The 22702-nt window shown below is 44.0% G+C and overlaps 3 protein-coding genes across 3 annotated transcripts; 1 reads left to right on the forward strand and 2 right to left on the reverse strand.

The window, feature by feature from the left end:
- Positions 1-196: 196 nt before the first annotated feature.
- On the reverse strand, positions 197-5240 carry VMA22 (vacuolar ATPase assembly factor VMA22). Its single transcript, XM_073640374.1, has 6 exons — positions 5172-5240; positions 2767-2912; positions 1827-1930; positions 1095-1210; positions 676-837; positions 197-602 (listed from the first exon to the last, which is right to left on the reverse strand). Exons 1-6 carry the CDS (start codon positions 5221-5223, stop codon positions 490-492), a joined length of 693 nt encoding a protein of 230 aa, XP_073496475.1. The 5' UTR covers positions 5224-5240; the 3' UTR covers positions 197-489.
- Positions 5208-14195, forward strand: IMP4 (IMP U3 small nucleolar ribonucleoprotein 4). Its single transcript, XM_073640371.1, has 9 exons — positions 5208-5358; positions 6310-6418; positions 6496-6579; positions 7076-7185; positions 7454-7586; positions 12595-12749; positions 12822-12916; positions 12998-13071; positions 14033-14195. The coding sequence occupies exons 1-9, from the start codon at positions 5356-5358 to the stop codon at positions 14143-14145; spliced, it is 876 nt and encodes a 291-aa protein (XP_073496472.1). The 5' UTR covers positions 5208-5355; the 3' UTR covers positions 14146-14195.
- A 54-nt stretch (positions 14196-14249) lies between these two features.
- TUBA3E (tubulin alpha 3e) lies at positions 14250-21587 on the reverse strand. The gene is made up of 5 exons (XM_073640370.1): positions 21370-21587; positions 17767-17989; positions 17213-17361; positions 16066-16746; positions 14250-14608 (listed from the first exon to the last, which is right to left on the reverse strand). Exons 1-5 carry the CDS (start codon positions 21370-21372, stop codon positions 14312-14314), a joined length of 1353 nt encoding a protein of 450 aa, XP_073496471.1. The 5' UTR covers positions 21373-21587; the 3' UTR covers positions 14250-14311.
- Between the last annotated feature and the right edge of the window lie 1115 nt (positions 21588-22702).

The following is a 22702-nucleotide window of genomic DNA, read 5'->3' on the forward strand; positions in this document are numbered from 1 at the left end:
TCATCCACAACTACCACAAAAGACTTCAAGCTGTCATTGATGTTAGAGGAGGCAATACACGGTATTAAGCACTGGGGTATGTGAACTTTTGATCTGGGTCATTTGGATGTTTTTGGTTGTCATTAAGATTTAAAAAGAGAAAACACAGTAGTTTGACAATAAATGGCTTCACCCAGCCAATAACCATGAGTGGAGAAAAAGATTTTTTGTTATCATTCATATTCTCTGAAACAAGGCCAAGAAAGGAAAAATTCTGCCGGGGTATGTAAACTTGTGAGCACAACTGTATAAGCATCTCTAGATATACACACATGGTCATTGTAAAGAGAACAAACAAAATTCTATATATATTAATCTCCCAGGTCATAGGTGGAAAAAAAAAAAAAAATAGAGAAGTGAAGTTTCACCACTCTCCCAAAAGTCTAATGCCCCATACTGGTAGGATGAATTCTTGGTCCTATATCAACGTTTTGGGAAACTTGAAGACACTCAGCCGGACTGAACTTGTTCCCGTTTTTTCTGGGCAAGCAAAGCCCGATATTGCTTACGGTTCTCTTCAATGCTGCTCTGGAGAGAGGCGACTTCAGCAGCCAGGATGGTCCCTGCAGGAAGGAAACAAGACTGAATAGTGGCCAGGAGCAGAACTGGGACCACAGTCAGTGTCTATACACCGACCTTGCAGGAAGTTACTCTGTGCTTGCCGTAAGCTTTGAGGGACCAAAACCCCGAACCAGCGCAGGGGGTCGTTAACCACAGGTGATTTTGGCTTCTCACTTTCTTCTGCTGCAGTGGGTTTCGGTGCTTCCTTGCTGCTCTTATGACCCCGATGCCTGAGAACTAGAACAGGATCAGATAAAATACAATAAAACATCATGACTCACGTCTGAGCAATCTCCTCTCAAGATCCTGCACCTCCACATTGTGTGTGACCCTCACTCCTCCTACTACAACCTTCACTTATAGAGCCATTCTTCCAGGAGGACTCCAGACACAAGCTCCAAGAATTCGCTGCACTCCCCAAAAGAGTCCCCTTCACCACTCTTCATCCTGAGCTTCCTGATGCCACATTATGCTTTAGTAAAATATGGACTCACCTTGACCGGCAGCTCCGATATTCTCCACCTTCGGGAGCTTCTCCTCCTTCACTTTGTCCTGTGTCTCCGGCTGTATGTGTTCTGCAGTGAATGTCGTCAGCCCGTCATCCACAGTGCTGGACATAGAGAAGGAGCATGGAGGAATCACTGCTTATTGTGTACGTAGGAGTGTATTGTGTGGCTGGAAAATCCAGTGATGCAGTAAAATTGATTATTGCTCCTGAGAGACTGTCAGGATATGCTGGGAGTTGTAGTTACACAACAGTTGAAGTGACACAGGTCAGAGGCTACAGCACTACAAATGAGAAGAAATGCTATATGACTGTAGCTAACCCTGTATATCATACACACAGGTGCAGAAAGTTGAGATATGGAGCGCTGTTTGCAGGCGGCAGACAACGTAGACCAGCTCTAGATGTCCTTGTGACCCCGACTAACCAAATATCATCTCTTAAGGGTGACGGCTGTAAGATTAGACTTCCTGATCCTGCACAGATGCATAAGCAGGTTAAGAACAATCCTACTGATCACCATGATTCCCATCGATGGTCAGCACAGGGACAGAGGAAAAAGGCCCAGAATATGTGGACCATGCAAACAGCTCCCCATACCTCAGCATCTTGAACCCTTGTCACTATGAGAGCATATGATGATTCCATGGTGGGCTTGTACTGCTATGAGAGAGCAGATAACAGAATAAGGATATATGTAAGAAATAAACTACCGCCTCACCTGTCCTGGACAAAGGTGGAAGGCGTCATCTCCGGTGTATACTGCAGTGAGGACACAGACTTATTCCCCATAGAATATCGAGACTGAGAAAGGCAGAACCATCCCTGAAAATGACACAGGTCATAAGAATGCTGATTATATCCGTAAAAATACAGCTAGACACTGAGGTATATATCCATAATAATACCGCCAGTCACAGATATTACCGTATATATAATAACACCATATATATCTGTAATAATACCGCCAGACACTGAGATATTATAGTCATGGCCGATAGTGTTGGCACCCTTGAAATTGTTCCAGAAAATAAAGTATTTCTCCCAGAAAATTATTGCAATTACAGATGTTTTGTTACACACATGTTTATTTCCTTTGTGTGTATTGGAGCAACACAAAAACAGAGAAAAAAGGCAAATTGAAAGTTGTTGGCAGAGTTCCAAAATTGTGGGTAAACAACTTTGCTTCAAGCGTGTGATACTTGCCACAGGTGAGTTTGAACGAGCAACAGGTGTGGGGAATATGAAAATCACACCTGAAATCAGATAGAAAGGGGAGAAGTTGACTCAATCTTTGCATTGTGTGTCTGTGTGTGCTACACTAAGCATGGAGAACAGAAAGAGGAGAAGAGAACTGTCTGAGGACTTGAGAACCAAAATTGTTAACAATATAAACAAACTCAAGGTTACAAGTCCATTTCCAGAAATCATGATGTTCCTTTATCCACAGTGCGCAACATAATCAAGAAGTTTACAACCCATGGCACTGTACCTAATCTCCCTCTGGAACAAATTTAAGGGTGCCAACACTTTTGCCCATGACTGTATATAATAACATCATATATATCTGTAATAATACTGCCAGACACTGAGATAGTGTATATATAACAACGCCGTCAGAGGCCGTATATATGTGTATGAGACGAGGACACATCCCTCACCTTCTCAATGACTGTGTTCAGACATTGTCTCTTCTCCTTCAGGTCTTCCAGGTCATCCATGACTCTCAGGAGCAGCTGATCCAGACGCTGATTCACATCTACCAGAGTCTCATCCACAGAAGGTGCCATGTTTATGGTGGAGGAACCTGAGAAGAATCGTGCCAACCATGATACCAATTATCTGATGCATTTGTACAAAGCTTAAATGTCTGCTGAGCAGTGTATCTAATCCTATCCTGTGTGATACTGTCTGCTGAGACGTGTATCTAATCCTATCCTGTGTGATACTGTCTGCTGAGCCGTGTATATAATCCTATCCTGTGTTATACAGTCTCCTGGGCCGTGTATCTAATCCTATCCTGTGTGATACAGTCTGCTGGGCCGTGTATCTAATCCTATCCTGTGAAATCCTGCATGTTGAGCTGTGTATCTAAGCCGTTAATATGTGACCGTGTGCTGAGCTATGTATCTAAGCCGTTAATATGTGACCGTGTGCTGAGCTGTGTATCTAAGCCTTTAATATGTGACCGTGTACTGAGCTGTGTATCTAAGCCTTTAATATGTGACCGTGTGCTGAGCTGTGTATCTAAGCCTTTAATATGTGACAGTGTGCTCAGCTGTGTATCTAAGCCTTTAATGTGTGACCGTGTGCTCAGCTGTGTATCTAAGCCTTTAATGTGTGACCGTGTGCTGAGCTGTGTATCTAAGCCTTTAATGTGTGACCGTGTGCTGAGCTGTGTATCTAAGCCTTTAATGTGTGACCGTGTGCTGAGCTGTGTATCTAAGCCTTTAATGTGTGACCGTGTGCTGAGCTGTGTATCTAAGCCTTTAATGTGTGACCGTGTGCTGAGCTGTGTATCTAAGCCTTTAATGTGTGACCGTGTGCTGAGCTGTGTATCTAAGCCTTTAATGTGTGACCGTGTGCTGAGCTGTGTATCTAAGCCTTTAATGTGTGACCGTGTGCTGAGCTGTGTATCTAAGCCTTTAATGTGTGACCGTGTGCTGAGCTGTGTATCTAAGCCTTTAATGTGTGACCGTGTGCTGAGCTGTGTATCTAAGCCTTTAATGTGTGACCGTGTGCTGAGCTGTGTATCTAAGCCTTTAATGTGTGACCGTGTGCTGAGCTGTGTATCTAAGCCTTTAATGTGTGACCGTGTGCTGAGCTGTGTATCTAAGCCTTTAATGTGTGACCGTGTGCTGAGCTGTGTATCTAAGCCTTTAATGTGTGACCGTGTGCTGAGCTGTGTATCTAAGCCTTTAATGTGTGACCGTGTGCTGAGCTGTGTATCTAAGCCTTTAATGTGTGACCGTGTGCTGAGCTGTGTATCTAAGCCTTTAATGTGTGACCGTGTGCTGAGCTGTGTATCTAAGCCTTTAATGTGTGACCGTGTGCTGAGCTGTGTATCTAAGCCTTTAATGTGTGACCGTGTGCTGAGCTGTGTATCTAAGCCTTTAATGTGTGACCGTGTGCTGAGCTGTGTATCTAAGCCTTTAATGTGTGACCGTGTGCTCAGCTGTGTATCTAAGCCTTTAATGTGTGACCGTGTGCTCAGCTGTGTATCTAAGCCTTTAATGTGTGACCGTGTGCTCAGCTGTGTATCTAAGCCTTTAATGTGTGACCGTGTGCTCAGCTGTGTATCTAAGCCTTTAATGTGTGACCGTGTGCTCAGCTGTGTATCTAAGCCTTTAATGTGTGACCGTGTGCTCAGCTGTGTATCTAAGCCTTTAATGTGTGACCGTGTGCTGAGCTGTGTATCTAAGCCTTTAATGTGTGACCGTGTGCTGAGCTGTGTATCTAAGCCTTTAATGTGTGACCGTGTGCTGAGCTGTGTATCTAAGCCTTTAATGTGTGACCGTGTGCTGAGCTGTGTATCTAAGCCTTTAATGTGTGACCGTGTGCTGAGCTGTGTATCTAAGCCTTTAATGTGTGACCGTGTGCTGAGCTGTGTATCTAAGCCTTTAATGTGTGACCGTGTGCTGAGCTGTGTATCTAAGCCTTTAATGTGTGACCGTGTGCTCAGCTGTGTATCTAAGCCTTTAATGTGTGACCGTGTGCTCAGCTGTGTATCTAAGCCTTTAATGTGTGACCGTGAGCTGAGCTGTGTATCTAAGCCTTTAATGTGTGACCGTGTGCTGAGCTGTGTATCTAAGCCTTTAATGTGTGACCGTGTGCTGAGCTGTGTATCTAAGCCTTTAATGTGTGACCGTGTGCTGAGCTGTGTATCTAAGCCTTTAATGTGTGACCGTGTGCTGAGCTGTGTATCTAAGCCTTTAATGTGTGACCGTGTGCTGAGCAGTCTGGTGTGAGCTGCATCCCCTCCGTACATTACTTAGTACCAGGACACACAGAGACGTCCTCTCACTATTCTCCCTGTATAACCTTCCCCATAGCCCCAACTCCTCACCTTCTGACATTATCTTCTCACATGACCTTTCCAACCCGGAAGTAGTCATCATGTTTGAGCCACTTCCGGGTATGGTGCGGCCGGGCGGCGCCATGTTTACTGAGGGCAGCTGATCTCTGGCTGGAGATTGGCGGGCAAGCAGGAAGCTTAGTGATAATTCCCACGTGTGAGGCCGGCCGCCACCATGGTGAGTAGATGTGGTGTGGGATAATGTGCTAATATATATATATATATATATATATATATATATATATATATATATATATATATATATATATATATATATATAATGCCCCGTATATAGAGGGCAGTGAGTGCGCGACCTCGGGGGTCGGTGTGATGCTCCCCTGGGCCTGGTGTTATATAGATGTAGCAGAGCTGAACTCCTGGTCCAGGACGCCCCCCACTACCTATCAGTCCCTGCACTGATGAGAGGATTGTACTATATAGATGACCTCCATCATTCCCACTCTTAGAATTTGGGGCCCCAGTCTGCATTAACCCATTAGGGGCCCAGTGTGGGGTGACACACCGCCTCATATATAACCACTTAGATGCGGGGGTCGCTGGTCACCTCAGCATCTAAGTAGTTAATTTTCTCTGGATCCAGTTTCAGCGGTTTGGGAGGTGTCTGCTGTGTGAAATATGTCACCCGCTGAGGATGGAGCGGGGTCCGTGCCTGTCCCACACATGCCCCCGACCTCAGCCATACATGGCTGACGCGTGTCGGGAGAGGTGGGTCCTCCTGCCATTAGCGGCACTCCACTGCCCATGATCTCCATAATTGCTTCTCACACTGGCTGACAGCGGGCAGGGACCCAGTGATATCTTCAGATGCTTTATTAAAGGGGTCTTAGGAGGGGTTTGGATGGAGCGGTGGTGGAGCACGGTCCTCTCTGGACACCAGCTGAGCGATGTGCTCGTCACACTCCTCCCAGCCGCGGTCATCATACAGTACTTCGTATGTTACCCCTGTGTCGGGCAGGGCTTCCACTTTGTAGCATTTTATAGGCGCTCCCCCGTGTCTCAGTGCAGAGACCCCTCCTAACACACGAATGAAGCTACATGTATATACATGGCCTCTACACATTGGGGGATCATGGTGCCCCCCCAATGACTAATCCTCCATCATCTGTAGCTGCGCAGGGAGGCTCGTCTACGCAGGGAATACCTCTACAGGAAAGCCCAGGAGGCCAAACAGCACAGCATAGAAGACAAGAAGCAGCGGTTAAAGCGAGCGCTCGAAGGTTAGTGCCATGACAGTAGATATCAGATGACCCCCCACATGCCGGATACAGACACTGACCCCCATCTATATCCACAGAAAACAGGCTCATCCCCACAGAGATCCGCAGAGAAGCCCTCACTCTCCAGAAGCAACTCGAGTTTGATGATGAAGGCGGTGAAGGTGAGAATAGGAGATTACAGGACCCAGTATAATGTGGAATGTGCACATCTGAGTCATGCTGGGTCTGTTGTACTACAAGTCCCAGTGGTGCCTGATGGAAAACAGGGTTTTTATATCAAAATACAGTTCTTTCTCTGGGTAAGGCAAAGTAAATCCAAACTGTCTCACCAACTTGGTTTTACTGGCACGTCTCAGTCTCTAGCATAGACTGTTCACCATGAACTGTCTTTCTCCAGCTCCAACACACTCTGCTAAGGTAACCCAGCTGCTTGTTATTATGCCTGTAAGACCTAGACTGGAGCATGGGAGTGACCTTTCCCACCCAGCCTCTTCTGGTCCCTCCTAAATCATGAGCCCAAAATCCAGTAAAAAATGAAACTATCTCAGTGACCTATTGTTACTGTTGTACTTTCTCCTGGGACAAATATGTATGTGGGTGTGATTATATGATAAATAATTTGTATGGGTTCAGTTTACTGTTCTGTTGCCCCTCCAGGAGTGTCCTCGCACGTGGATGATGAGTATAAGTGGGCCGGAGTGGAAGATCCGAAGGTCATGATCACAACATCAAGGGACCCAAGTTCACGACTGAAAATGTTTGCCAAGGTATCAGTGGTACAGGGCAGTGTTCCCCAACTTGTGGTAACAGGGTACAACTCAGAAACTAAAAATGAGTATTGTAACCCAATCAGGATGGCATCCGTGGGTCATATGTGTCCAAAATATAAGGACATAACATAGCGAGACGTGACCCCCAATAAATATTAGGATCCATCCAATAAGGTGTACACAAGACTATAACTCCCAGTATGTCTTTAGTGAGAGGATGAGGCTTTAGCTTGTCATGTGATCTCATACTCTTGTTGTTTTGTAGGAGTTGAAGTTGGTGTTCCCCAATGCTCAGCGTATGAACAGAGGAAAGCATGAGATGGGAGCGCTGGTCCGGGCCTGCAAAGCCAATGACGTCACTGACCTTGTCATCGTCCACGAGCACAGAGGCATGCCGGGTAAGTAGAGTGAGCCTTGTAGTGTTTTATAAGACCCCTATATCCAGAGCTTATAAAGTATCATTGCGTATATCGGTCACATATAGATGTATTGGTTTCTGAAGGTTCTCAGCACTGGGAGGGATGATGGGGGTCATTAGATCTGTCTGTCATCCTTCTGAAGGACAGAACAGCCGGACTGAAATGTGGATAGATCAGGAGTTGGGATAATCTGCCTCATATGAACTGCTTCTTACCCCCATTCCACAGAGGTGGGAAGAGATCACGTACGTTTCTCTGCATGTGTCACAGTAATCTGGCAAGCATGTAGTGTGCTATTAGCTGCCCCTCCAGGCCTGCATGGTTGGCTAATGGACACACCAGGACCATGTTCTCATGGATGGGCTATGGGTATACCCCTTTAAGGTCACTCATTCTCGAGACCAGAGCCGCTATTTAGAGCACAACGTGTCGTGGAGGACCTGTCTCACTTCTACATTATGCAGGCAGCTTATTGATTTACATAAGAGTGTAATGCTTAGGGTTTCCTCCTGGTGCTGCTGCTGGGCTCTCCTGCAGGTTGTAGGTGATCATTAAAGCGCACCTACTTAGTAAAACACATACACTGTCAGGTGGGCGACATTACACTGAGTAAAATCATAACTTTGATGATGAAATCCATCCAGTTGATTCTTGTGTAATCTTTATTTTCAGATCTGCCATAATGATATGCTTGTGCTTCGGGGCGGCCTTTGGGGAGGGCTGTAACTGGTGCTCTGCTTATATATTCCTATCTCTGCCTTGTGACAGGTCACTGTGCTTTCAGTCACCTGCCTACTATTTTACATACTGCCTGTGTAATTTGTGTGCTAAAGTGAAATTTACATGCCCAAAATGGCCGCCCGCACATGCGCAGTAGCATCTTTCGGTTGCCGAGAGATGCTATTGCGCACGTGCGGGCGCCATTTTGCTTTTGGAAAAAAACTTTAGGTGCAGCAATATGGCGCCGCACATGTGCAGTAGCATCTCTGGGCAACCGAGAAATGCTACTGTGCATGCGCGGGCGGCTATTTTGGGCATGTAAATTTCACTTTGGCCTACAAATTACACAGGCAGTATGTAAAATAGTAGGCAGGTGACTGAAAGCACAGTGACCTGTCAGAAGCCAGAGACAGGCATACATGAGAGCACCAGTTACAGCCCCTCCCTAAAGGCCCACCCCAGACCACGAGCATCTCATTACGGCAGAAATGAAAATAAAGATTCTAAAAGAGCCACAGGATGGATTTCATCATCAAAGGTATCATTCTGCTCAGTGTAACGGCGCCCCCTGACAGTGTATGTGGTTACTGCGCACAATCCTGCTGACAGGTGCGCTTTAAGTGCTGCAGAGTATGTTGGCGCTCTATAATATTAGCAAAGTCGAGCAGAGTTTGTCATCATAGCCCAATTTTTTTGTGGTTTTCAAAAGCCTAAGTTATTTTAACCATTTCCCGACCGCCCACTGTATATAAACGTCAGCGCTGCCTGGGCTCTGCGCAGCGCCGACGTTTATAAACGGTCGGTGGTCCCGCAGTGCTCAGGACCATCAGGGTCCTGCAATCTCTGCGTGTGCGGTGCAGAGCGATAGCTCTGAAAGGGGACATCATTGGGGCCTGATTAGATAAGGTCCCAATGATGTTAACCCTTTATTATCTTCTAGATGCCGCGATCCATAGCGATCGCGGCATTTAGGAGATAGTGAGAGGAGAGGGGGTCGTCCACTTACCTTTCCAACGGCCCCCGTGATGCCTGATAGGACTTGGCGTTGTCATGGCAGCCAGAGCTCACATGATCACCTCCGGGTCTGCCATGCACGGTGTCCTGCTAGGCTCAGCCAGCAGCATGTCTGTTGCATTGCATGAGAACAGTGATTAGAAAAATAAAAATTGAAGTCTCAGACAGAGACTAAGTAAAAAAGTCTAAACATGTTTTCAAACTGTTTAAAAAAAATCACTAAATAAATATATATTCTTGGCATTCTCTTGATATATATATCAAGAGTGTGCAAAGCAGTCATCAAAGCAAAAGGTGGCTACTTTGAAGAACCTAGAATATAAGACATATTTTCAGTTGTTTCACACTTTTTTGTTAAGTATATAATTCCACATGTGTTAATTCATAGTTTTGATGCCTTCAGTGTGAATGTACAATTTTCATAGTCATGAAAATGCAGAAAAATGTTTAAATGAGAAGGTGTGTCCAAACTTTTGGTCTGTACTGTGTATATATAACCAATAAATCCGTATATTTATGCAAAAACAAAAAAGTACACACATTTGGTTTCGCTGCGTCCAGAACAACCCGATCTATAAAACTGTCACACTAATTAACCTCTTCTGTGCACACCATAAAAAAAAAAAAGAAAAAAAAAATGGAGCAAAAAACGATGCTTTTTCATCATATCGCCAAACAAAAAGTGGAATAAAATGCGATCAAATAGAAATAAAAATGGCACCGCTGAAAACATCATCTTCTTCCGCAAAAAAAAAAGCTGCCATACAGCTCCATCAGCCGAAAAATAAGTTATAGCGCTCAGAATAAAGCGATGCAAAAAAATATACTTTTCTGTAAAATAATTTTATTGTGTAAAAGCGCCAAAACATAAAAAAACTATATAAGTGTAGTATCGCTGTACACATACTGACCCGAAGAATAAAGCTGCCTTATCACTTTCACCACACGCAGAACGGCATGAAAACCTCAAAAAACAAATCCTGAATTGCTGTTTTTTTGTTCATTTTACCTCGCAAAAAAACGGAATAGAAAGCGATCAAAAAATGTCACGTACCCAAAAATGGTACCAATAAAAATGGCAAAAACAAGCCCTTACATGACTGTCAGATGAAACATGGAAAAATTATAGCTCTCAAAATATGGCGACGCAAAACCTAGATTTTGCAAAAAAAAAAAGCGTTTTTTAGTGTGTGACAGCTGTCAGTCATAAAAAACAGATATGAATCTGGTATCGTTGTAATTGCTCCGACCCGAAGAATAAAGTCGTCTAATCACTTATACCGCACGAGGAACGGCGTAAAAAATAAAATAAAACCAATTCTTCACCTGCTGCTGATTTATTGTTTATTATGTCTCCCAAAGATCGCAGTAAGGCTCTGCTCACATTTATCCTGTGCTCTGTGCTGAGCACTTAGACCGGGGTTTCCATGTAAATCTCTGAAATACGTGATTCAGCCGGAGCCCATGACGGAAGATTCCCTGTAATGAGGCAAATATAGGCCACTGTGGACGCCGTCTGGCCTGTTATCCCACGGTGTCAGTTTTTTTAGGCGTGCATAAAAGTGCGGTTGGCCACAGTTTTGTGCACTTCTGAAAAAAAGAACACCGCTAAACAGAGGCCAGACGGAGTCCAGAGTAACTCTGCTGCCTCATTACAGTAAATGGATCCGGCAGGGGTTTCATCTGAATTACATCACTTGGAAATTTAGATGGAAACCCCGATGTAAGTGCTCAGCCTAGAGCGCCGGATAAATGTAACGTAAAATGTTCCCAATAAAAGCTTCAACTCAGTCCTCAGAAAAAGCTAGTCCCCACTCAGGTCCGTCATCTGTTAAAAATATAAGGGACTTCCAAGTTACTGGTAGCAGAAACGCTCAGGAAAAGCGAAATGGCCCTTGCCCCCCAAAAGAAATTCAGAAAATTTTGTGCTCCCAAATCCAAATGCCCCACTCCCATCTGAGCCCCACAATGTGTCCGCAAACTATTCTACAATAATTTGTTCTCCAAGAGTCAAATAGCGCTCTGTCCCTCCCAGATCTCACCGTATGGCTAAGCGGTACGATACAGCCACATATGGGGTATTGCCACGTTTAGAAGAAATTGTGTGACACATTTCCACATCATTTTTACTCATTGCCCTGTGTGAAAATGTAAAATCTGAGGCTAAAACAATTTTTTTGTGGTAAAAATATAATTATTTTTTCTTCACTGCCCAATGGTGTATAAATTTAAAAATTACTCACTACTTCCCTAGATGAATTCTTTGAGAGGTGTAGTTTACAAAATGGGGTCACTTGTGGGGGTTTCTGCTGTTTCGGCATGTCAGCGACTCTTCAAATGTGACATGGTGTCTGCTGCCTATCCCAGCCGACATAGCGCTCCTTTCTCTTCCGAACCCTGCTGTACACCAAACCAGTGGTTTTCCCCCACATATGGGGTATCGGTGTACTCAGGAGAAATAGCACAACAAATTTCATGGTGCAATTTCTCCTGTTGCCCTTATGATAATGCAAAATTGGGGGATGAAAAACATTTTTGTGGGAAAAATGTGAAAATTTTATTTTTACGGCTCAATATTATAAACTTCAGTGAAGCACCTGGGGGTTCAAAGTGCTCACTACACATCTAGATAAGTTCCCTGAGGGGTCTATTTTCCAAAATGGTGTCACTTGTGGGGGGTTTCCACTGTTTAGGCACATTAGGGGCTCCCCAAATGCAACATGGCGTCCGCTAATTATTCAAACAAATTTTACATTCGAAAAGTCAAATGGCGCTCCTTCCCTTCCGAATCCTGCCGTGCGCCCAAACAGTGGATTTCCCCCACATATGGGGTATCCGCGTGCTCAGGAGAAATTGCACTACAAATTAAATAGCCCATTTTTTCCTGTTACCCTTGTGAAAATAAAAAAAATTGGGGTCTAAATTAACATTTTTTGTGAAAAAAAAGTTAAATGTTCATTGTTTTCTTCCACATTCCAAAAATTTCCGTGAAGCACCTAAAGGGTTAATAAACTTCTTGAATGTGGTTTTGAGCACCTTGAGGGGTGAAGTTTTTAGAATGGTGTCACTTTTGGGTATTTTCTGTCATAAAGGCCCCTTAAAGTCAATTCAAATGTGATGTGGTCCCTAAAAAAATGGTTTTGTAAATTTTGTTGGAGAAATGAGAAATCGCTGGTCAACTCTCTCTGCTGTATCTGGATGTATTGGCTCAGTAAATCACATGTAATCAGTGCTTGCTCGTTTCTTATTTTAGACGGGCTGATCGTGTGCCATCTTCCGTTTGGGCCCACTGCATATTTCACCCTCTGTAATGTAGTAATGAGACACGATATTCCGGACCTGGGCACAATGTCAGAGGCTTACCCACATCTCGTCTTCCATAACTTCACCTCCAGGCTTGGACAGCGGGTAAGATTGGCTTCCTAGATCCCCACATACGTCAGTCATGCCATTTCTAAACCTTTCTTTTCCTGCCCCCAGGTGTCCAATATCATGAAGTATTTATTCCCTGTGCCCAAGGATGAAAGCAGACGAGTGATAACTTTTGCAAATCAAGAGGATTACATTTCATTTAGGTATGTTTTGTGGGCCAGAACTGGGCGGTCACTACCCTCTGTGCCAGGGTTACCCTAAATAACAGCTGTTTCTTACTGCAGGCACCACGTTTACAAGAAGACAGATCATCGCAATATTGAGTTGTCTGAGGTTGGGCCACGGTTTGAGATGAAATGTGAGTCATAATGAAAGATTTAGTTGGAATCATATATTCTCTACTCTAGAATGAACGGGTATTCATAGCGTATTTACCAACAGCAGTAATATAGACCAAGGAGTATGTGGTTCTCCAGCTGTGAAACTGCCAATCCTAGCGGTCAAGGCATGCTGGAAGTTGCAGTTTTACAACACCCTTATTATAAACCAACAACATGCCTGCTCCCTATAAATTGTGCAGAATGATAATTGTCAGTAGTAAGGTACGGGTCTGTGATCAGCGCACATCTTCAGGATCCATAACCCCACTCGTTTTAATGATGGTGACATCAATATAGCGGAGACCTCAAACACTTGGAAGGTGATCAGTAGCTTTTTTTTATCTCACAGATGCCCCTCTATCATCTGATTTCTGTCCCAGAACAGCATAGCCATTGTGGTTGCTGATGAAAGTATGCTCTACATAGAAAAAACAAAAACGCAATTGATGAACCGTGCTCTTTAAGTGCCTTTTCCTTTTTATTAGTGGAATCTACTAAAACTTTTTGATCCAAATTCATCAAAATGGCAGACCGGATTCAAGAATTTTGCACAAAGCCCAAAAAAAATGTATTTATTTTGTCTAACTGGGTTTGCAACTACCTAGTGGGAAAAGTCGCATGATGCGCAAAATTGTTGCAGAAAAAAAGTGCCAAAATGGCTGGTGTCCATATCCTCACTCTAGGGGGATTGGGGTAGCATTGTGCTGAATGTTAAAACTTTTATTTGTCTAAAACATCTAGAAGAGCCAAATTGATGTAAAAATCTGAAAACTAAACCACAAATGATAACTTGATGAAAGCAGCAAATCGATTGATGAATTTGTTGCAAATCAATGTCACTAATTAAAGGTATTCATGCCAAAAACCTGTCAGAAGTGCAGTGATGAATCGGCCCAGTGTCAGTGCTCCTTACTTATACCCGGATCTTACTCTTTGCAGTATATATGATAAAGCTGGGCACCCTGGAGAATGAGGGCACGGCCGAGGTGGAGTGGCGCTGGCATCCATATACCAATACAGCCAAGAAGAGGAAGTATCTCAGCAATGAATAGTATCTGTGCGTTTTGTATGTAGCCTGTAAATAAAGATCTCTTTATAGAAAGATGGGAAGCACCAATTCAATCAACAGAACTTTTATTGCAATAGTTGTAAACTGTAACCTACAGAGAACAAGTAACTGAATAACACATCCCCCTTACTAATACCATTTCTATCACCTCAGTATTCCTCCCCCTCCTCAGCCTCCCCATCAACCGAATCTATTCCCACTTCTTCATAATCCTTCTCCAGCGCTGCCAGATCTTCTCTGGCCTCTGAGAACTCTCCTTCCTCCATTCCCTCTCCCACGTACCAGTGCACGAAGGCACGCTTGGCATACATCAGATCAAATTTGTGGTCCAGCCGGGCCCAGGCCTCTGCAATGGCTGTAGTGTTGCTCAGCATGCACACAGCACGCTGTACTTTGGCCAGGTCTCCTCCGGGCACCACTGTAGGGGGCTGGTAGTTGATTCCGACCTGTGGAGAGAGAGAAAGCAATGGTTCTGTAACCGATAAGCTAGACTGCAAGGCTTCTGTACAGTGAGGAGACTGCGTTTGACTGATTCTTCATAAATTTTTACACTTTTCAGTTTTGAAAAAGATTTGAGATTTCAATATTTATGCAAGAGGGCCAGATTAATACCTGAGCGAAGTCTCTAATAGCTGCTGCTTTACACTTTTGGTTACATGCGTATAAGGCTATGTGCCCACGATGCTTTTTCAAGCACTTTCAATGCCCATGCTGCGGATTTTTCCACAGCGTTTATGCTGCGCTCAAAAATCCGCAGCATGTCCATTAATTTTGCGGAAGCGCGGTGTAATCGCCGCCATTGACTTGCATTAGAACACGCCAATTCCGTAAGACTGCATCTGTACTTGCGTAATTGGCGCGTTCTAATGTGCGGATGGTACCCGGGTGTGGAGGACAGGAGACTCTCCTCCACACCCAGGTACCATAAAAAAAAAAGAAAATAAAAAATAAAGATTATATTCACCTTCCGACGGCCCCCGGACTCTTCTCTTCGCTTGCCGACAGATCGCGCAGGACTGAAGGACCTGCGCTGACGTCAGTCATGTGACGGCAGGTCTTTTAGTACAGCCTACCGCGATCTGCCGGCAGCCAGCACAGGAGCGCAGCAACACACGACGGGCCATCGGAAGGTAAGTATAGGTTTATTTTTTTAGTTTTAACCACTCTCTCGGGTCACACTATATAAATCCATGCTGGCTTGCATGGATTTATATAGTGTGACCTAGCTGTCACAAGCACTTTCCAAGTGATGCTAATCGCTTGGAAAGCGCTTGTCAACCCGCATGCGGGAATGCCAGTGAAGAACGCTTCACATCCGCATGTCCCTGGCAGGAAAACGCATGTACAATCCGCATGTACAATCCGCATGCGTTTTTTTCTGCCAGGGAGATGCAGAAACGCTCAGGAGAAAATCCTGAACATTTCTGCATCGTGGGCACATAGCCTAAGGCAGCGACTAATTCCCCTCTCAATGTTACAGCGGTTTTCAGGCTTACTATGCCATCACTTTATGATCAGTGGGGTTCAATGTTCTAGAACCCCCATTGAGACTGAAGAGGCTGTAGAGCAGCAGTTGGCTGAAATGTCACTGTGTAAAAAAAATAGCGAGGATCACCTTCATTCTCCAGATCAGTGGAGGTCCCAGAAACTGGACCCCACTAATAATAAAGTGATGGTATATCTGGGCTATATGCTTAATTTAAATAGTTGAAGAAAACCCATTTCATAAACTCTAGTTCTGTGCCGGATATCATCTTTCATAATCATCCTTTACATTTCATGCAGTCTGTGGTGGAGCAGATGACCGAAGAGCCAAGACTTCTAGCTCCCTGTGGATATTAATGGTGTGAAAAATGTCACATGCCTCTTCTTTATTGCATGAACGTGGACTTTTAATACTAACCTTGAATCCTGTTGGGCACCAGTCTACAAACTGAATAGTGCGTTTTGTCTTGATGGTCGCGATGGCAGCATTGACATCCTTGGGTACCACATCTCCCCTGTATAACATGCAACATGCCATGTATTTGCCGTGGCGAGGGTCACACTTCACCATCTGGTTTGCTGGTTCAAAGCAGGCATTGGTTATTTCAGCCACGGACAGCTGCTCATGGAAGGCCTTCTCTGCAGAGATTACAGGAGCGTACGTGACCAGCGGGAAATGGATACGTGGATATGGAACGAGGTTTGTCTGAAATTCAGTGAGATCAACATTTAAAGCCCCATCAAACCTCAGAGAGGCAGTGATGGAGGACACGATCTGCCCAATGAGACGGTTTAGATTTGTGTATGTTGGACGTTCAATGTCCAGGTTTCGTCGACAAATATCATAAATGGCCTCGTTGTCCACCATAAAAGCACAATCTGAATGCTCCAGCGTTGTGTGCGTGGTTAGTATGGAGTTATATGGCTCCACCACTGCTGTTGACACTTGTGGTGCTGGATAGATGGCAAACTCAAGCTTGGACTTCTTGCCAAAATCTACAGATAGTCTCTCCATCAGAAGAGATGCAAATCCTGAACCTGTGCCGCCTCCAAAACTGTGGAAAATGAGGAAACCTTGTAAGCCAGTGCACTGATCAGCCTGCAAGAAAAAAGGTCATTATTGTTCTAGCGGGGCTAACATATTGCACACAATTGTCATAAGTAAAGCCTTCCATTTTCTCATTATGTATAAGTTAGTCCTGTGATACAGACCGTGGCCATAGCGGCTTCTGTTACTATTTCCAGCTATTATGATGCCATTGAGTTCAGTCTGGACAGTGTGAAAGTTGTATAAACAATGACTGGATGATTCTAATACTGTCGGCATAAGGTGTAATAAGAGGGGATGTGAATTACTAAAGCAAGGATCTGCAGTCTGTTAGTGGTGGCTGCTTACATCCAGCAGCCGCCACAGCTGTTCTGATAGATGACCTATCCTAGGGATCTTCATTTCAGTTAGCGCAGCCCAAAATCATGAATTGTCTTTTCCTTAAATTACTAAAGCAAATAAAACATCATAAGTAAATAAGTAATCAGCAGTGCAGTCACTTGCTATTGGCACTTACCAACTTGCGTATACGATCTAGCACCAAATCGACTATTTCCTTCCCGATGGTATAATGTCCCCGAGCGTAATTGTTGGCAGCATCTTCCTTTCCGGTGATCAGCTGTTCGGGGTGGAATAGCTGGCGGTATGTGCCGGTGCGCACCTCATCTACACAGGAACACATCGGTGATAAGTCACAACCCCTAAAAGCCCTAATTCTGGATGATACGTGACATGATCTGAAGGTAGTGAGCAGATCCTAGCTAATCGCTAACCCACCATTAACCCGTCATAACGTCTGCTTATAGAACCGGCTTTATCTGACAATTGGGCAAGAAACATTTCTGCTCTCATTACAGTCTAACATAGAAACTGTTAGTGTTAGTCCACGTATGTGAGGCTTTGCCCAATGTAAGGGGTGAAATCAGCGCTAAAAATCTGCAGGAGAAACTCATATTCTGCGGCATGTGAATGAGATGTGTCTTTGTCTAGTAATTTCACCTGTGTAAATTCTCCGTTACAATGTGATCATGAAGTCAGATGTTGGTGTTGCATAAAACATGAACTACTTACCAACCACAGTGGGCTCCAGATCCACGAAGACCGCCCTGGGCACATGTTTGCCAGCTCCTGTCTCACTGAAGAATGTGTTGAAAGAGTCATCTCCTCCACCAATGGTTTTATCGCTGGGCATTTGTCCATCAGGCTGAATGCCATGTTCCAGGCAGTATAGCTCCCAGCATGCATTGCCAATCTGAACTCCGGCCTGGCCGACATGGACTGAAATACACTCGCGCTGCAAGAATAACAGGAGAATGTAGTCAATGTTGATTTTCTCTGGAATTTATTTCTATATGTGCAATCTAAAAAACTAATATGCAACTAAAAACTGTAGAGGCCAGGGCCAGCACCAGGGAAAATCTACATGACCCATTCTGCCCAGGTTTTAATTTGTGCTATTCACTGTACATGTCTGGCAGATGTGCCCCCTATGAAGGAGCGGAGACCTCACCTGCCTCTAACAGCAGAGGCTGAAGCTAGTTCTCATCAACATAGCTTAATCTCTTAGAATCCACGGGTGTCTCTTCTAGTCCTGCAGTTTAATTGATGGCATTGTCATTGCAGCTGGGGTGACTATGTAAGTAACCCGTGTTCGCCATGTTACTAAGCTTATGGAGTCCAGCCTACTGCTAGGTTTCAAAGGAGATAAAATACACTAATATTACAGTATCCCAATGTGTTGTAAAAGCAATCAACAATCAAATGATCACAAGTCTGAAACTTTTTTTTTTTTTTTTAAATAACAAGTCTAAAAATATTTTTAAAATATCATATTTAGTACCAGGGCCGGCTCCAGGTTTTTCTGGGCCCCGGGCGAAAGAGTCTCAGTGGGCCCTTTAACACATACCACAATTCATGATGCAGAGATACCGCAGAGAAATATATATATATATATATATATATTAGTACAATGCAAAGATTTCACTTCTTACATTACATGAGTGATATCTATTGTAAATTCCACAATAGCTCAGAAACCGGAGAATCGCTCCACACAGAATACTGGCCCCCATATAAGGCTCCATACGGAATACTGGCCCCCCATATAACGCTCCATACGGAATACTGGCCCCCATATAACGCTCCATACAGAATACTGGCCCCCATATAACGCTCCATACAGAATACTGGCCCCCATATAACGCTCCATACAGAATACTGACCCCCCATATAACGCTCCATACAGGATACTGGCCCCTATATATCGCTCCATACAGGACACTGGCCTCCATATAACGCTCCATACAGGATACTAGCCCCCATATAACGCTCCATACAGAATACTGGCCCCCATATAATGCTCCATACAGGATACTGGCCCCTATATAACGCTCCATACAGAATACTGGCCCCCATATAACGCTCCATACATAATACTGACCCCCATATAACGCTCCATACAGTATACTGCCCCCCAAATAACGCTCCATACAGAATACTGCCCCCCATATAACGCTCCATACAGAATACTGACCCCCATATAATGCTCCATACAGAATACTGACCCCCATATAACGCTCCATACAGAATACTGGCCCCCATATAATGCTCCATACAGGATACTGGCCCACATATAACGCTCCATACAGGATACTGGCCCCCATATAATGCTCCATGCAGGCTGTTCCCCCCCACATAATGCTTTCTTATGCTTTAATTCTGAATGTTTATGAGGCTATGTGCCCACGATGCAGAAATGCTGCAGATTTTTTCGGCATCTCCCTGGCAGGAAAAACACATGCGGATTTTACATGCGTTTTTCCTGCCAGGAAGAAGCGTTTGTCAAGTGTTTTTGCATGCATTTCTGCATGCGGGTTATCAAGCGCTTTTCCAAACGATTTTAGCATCACTTGGAAAAGTACTTGACAACTTGGTCACACTATATAAGTCCATGCAAGCGGCATGGATTTATATAGTGTGACCAAGTAATAGTTGAACAAAAGATTAAAAATGGTAAAAAAAAATTAAAAAAAAAAACACATTATACTTACCTTCTGATGGGCTCCAGTCTTTTCTCCGCTGCGACCGGTCTCTTGTATGGCTCGAAGGGTGTGAAAGGACCTTCCATGACATCATTTAGTCATGTGACAGGTCACACGACCGCCGACTTCAGCGGTCGCGTGACCTGTCACATGACTAAATGACATCATGGAAAGTCCTTTTAGACCATCGCGAGCCGTCGGGGATCCAGGATGCATCACTAAGGAGACCGGGGGCCATCGGAAGGTGAGTATATGTTTATTTTTTATTTTAAATTATTTTTTTTACAGGTTCTATGGTACCCGGGTCTGGAGGAGAGTCTCCTCTTCTCCAGACCCGGGTACCATCCGCACATTGAATCGCTTAATATCCGCCTGTGCACATGTAGTCATGTGGATATTAAGCGTTTCAATGCAAGTCAATGGCGGCAATTACGCTGCGTGTCCGCAAAATTAATGGACATGCTGCGGATTTTTCCGCAATGATAATCCGCAACATGTGCACAGCACATGCGGATTATCATTGGGGACCATGGGGCACGTATTACCAAGCGTTTTTTAAGCGTTTTCGCTGCGGAAATTCCACTGCAAAAAAACGTTTTAAAAACGCATAGTGGGCACGCAGCCTGAATTTATATGAATTACCTAGGTCAGATGGCCAAAACGGTTTTTTTCCATACAATACTCTGTGAATCAATAAATTTCAGTAAAAAGAGTGCCAGATTCTTCGATTTTTATGTTTCAAAGGGGTGGGGTAGATCCCTATCTTAAGCAGTGTCGTTCTTCCTACCTACTAATCATATTTGGTATCATTGTCCGAACTAATAAAATAGCAGTATATTTATCCTGGAAGTTGAACACCAAAATGAAAAAAAAAAAATGAATATATACAATAAAAATAATAAATATATAAAATAAATAATTGTATAAATACATATGTTGTTTTTGGTGACTTCCAGCTCCCAAAAGGTAATGATAAAATCTTCAGCTTGCAAAAAAAAAAAAAAAAAAAGTCCTGATACAAGTTTCAATGAAAAAACAAACAAGTTATGGCTCTAGAGCAGTGGTTCTCAACTCCAGTCCTCAGGACCCCCCAACAGATCAGGTTTTCAGGATCTCATTAGTATTGCCCAGGTTATGGAATTATTATCAAGGCATCAAAAAAATACAGGTTCTCTCACCTGTTCAATACCAAGGAAATTCTGAAAACCCGATATATTGGGGGGGTCCTGAGGAGTATTACAGAGGGCGGGGTTTGCAGAGGGGGGACTGTCATTACAGGAAGGGGATCGTAGGTATTACTGGGGGGGCGGGCACTGGTAGTAGAGGGGACCCTGCCCATAGACCTTCACGATGAGCTGCATTAGTTACTTTACACATTGCATAGCCCTGCTCTTCATCTCCCTCCAGCCTATCCCAGGCCTGCCTAGCACAGCCGGCCAATCACACCGGTATCATGAGAGGTTGGCTTTTCATCTCAACGGTCACTAAAGTAGCCAGGCCTCCACCAATGATAAGTGCGTCATGTGTAACCCACTGCTGGCCTGCGCTTAGCTAGAAATGGCTCCTGCGCTACCCTCCTATAAGCTGAGCCCGGGCTCCGCACATTGGGGAGCGGGTGGAAGCTTTCTCTTACCATAGTGATTTCCGTAGAGAGACGTCTACCGCAGGATTCTTGTTCCGCGCTGGTTGATAGGAATCGCCGCTTCACTTCAAGCCTCTTCTACTCACCTCAGCACGACGCTCCTCGCCAACTGTCAATGCTCCCGCTCCGCTCGCAGCTTATAAAACACTTGCGGTGCGCTCGAGCATGTCTGTCGCTGCTGATTGGATGAAATTGCAGAGAGGGCGGGAAAATACAGCCAGGCAATCTCTACAGGTAGCGCGTGCAGGCTCTGATTGGTCGTTAGGCTGCTTGGGATTGGTTAGCTGGTCATGGCCCCACTGCGCGGGAAGTTGGCGTCTAACGGTCGTCAGGTAACGGCTCAGTGATGTGGGAAATGGAGAGAGGACAGGAGTAGTAAACACCAGCGTTACCTCATGCGTCACCAGAGACCCGGCCGAGATTGTGGCTTAACACACAAATCCTCACATTTAGTATCACATTCCCAAACACATGATGTATGTTAGTAATAAAGACAGAAAGTTATTTCTATTCTGCCTCCATTTTAGATAAAGTGACAAGCTGATCAGCCGCCATATTGTCTGTTAATGGTAACTGATCACTTTCTCAGTAACGTCTGAACTTGGCATAAAAGGTGTTGATGTGAGAAAATCTGAGGGTGAATTTACACCCCTAATCCAGAGTCCATTAATTCTCTACAAAGTATAGAAAGACGCCGCATTGTGGGGATGTATGGCTCCTATCAATAATGGCTTCATAGTGTGAAGTTACCTCATGAATCCTCAAGATAGCTGACCTGGTGAAAAGCCTGGAGTACATACAAACATGGTGTATATATATATACATGGTGTACATACAAACATGGTGTATATATATATATATACATGGTGTACATACAAACATGGTGTATATATATATACATGGTGTACATACAAACATGGTGTATATATATATACATGGTGTACATACAAACATGGTGTATATATATATACATGGTGTACATACAAACATGGTGTATATATATATATATATACATGGTGTACATACAAACATGGTGTATATATATATACATGGTGTACATACAAACATGGTGTATATATATATACATGGTGTACATACAAACATGGTGTATATATATATATATATATATACATGGTGTACATACAAACATGGTGTATATATATATACATGGTGTACATACAAACATGGTGTATATATATATACATGGTGTACATACAAACATGGTGTATATATATATACATGGTGTACATACAAACATGGTGTATATATATATATACATGGTGTACATACAAACATGGTGTATATATATATACATGGTGTACAT

The sequence above is a fragment of the Phyllobates terribilis genome, unplaced genomic scaffold (genome assembly GCF_046119375.1).
Source record: "Phyllobates terribilis strain yellow unplaced genomic scaffold, ASM4611937v1 Scaffold_7__3_contigs__length_470593459, whole genome shotgun sequence".
Lineage (NCBI taxonomy): Eukaryota > Metazoa > Chordata > Amphibia > Anura > Dendrobatidae > Phyllobates > Phyllobates terribilis.

Excerpts from the sequence above, each read along its gene's own strand:
- TUBA3E (XM_073640370.1), bottom strand. Across the intron at positions 17,362-17,766 it reads TCTGGAGCCCACTGTGGTTG|ATGAGGTGCGCACCGGCACA; the intron begins GTAAGTAGTTCA and ends GTTCCTGTGTAG. Across the intron at positions 16,747-17,212 it reads TAGATCGTATACGCAAGTTG|GCTGATCAGTGCACTGGCTT; the intron begins GTAAGTGCCAAT and ends TTTTTCTTGCAG.
- VMA22 (XM_073640374.1), bottom strand. The coding sequence starts at position 5,223 with ATGATGACTACTTCCGGGTTGGAAAGGTCATGTGAGAAGATAATGTCA. Across the intron at positions 2,913-5,171 it reads TGAGAAGATAATGTCAGAAG|GTTCCTCCACCATAAACATG; the intron begins GTGAGGAGTTGG and ends GATTCTTCTCAG. Across the intron at positions 1,211-1,826 it reads TCCACCTTTGTCCAGGACAG|CACTGTGGATGACGGGCTGA; the intron begins GTGAGGCGGTAG and ends CTCTATGTCCAG.
- IMP4 (XM_073640371.1), top strand. Across the intron at positions 6,580-7,075 it reads TGATGATGAAGGCGGTGAAG|GAGTGTCCTCGCACGTGGAT; the intron begins GTGAGAATAGGA and ends TTGCCCCTCCAG. Across the intron at positions 12,917-12,997 it reads GAGGATTACATTTCATTTAG|GCACCACGTTTACAAGAAGA; the intron begins GTATGTTTTGTG and ends TTCTTACTGCAG.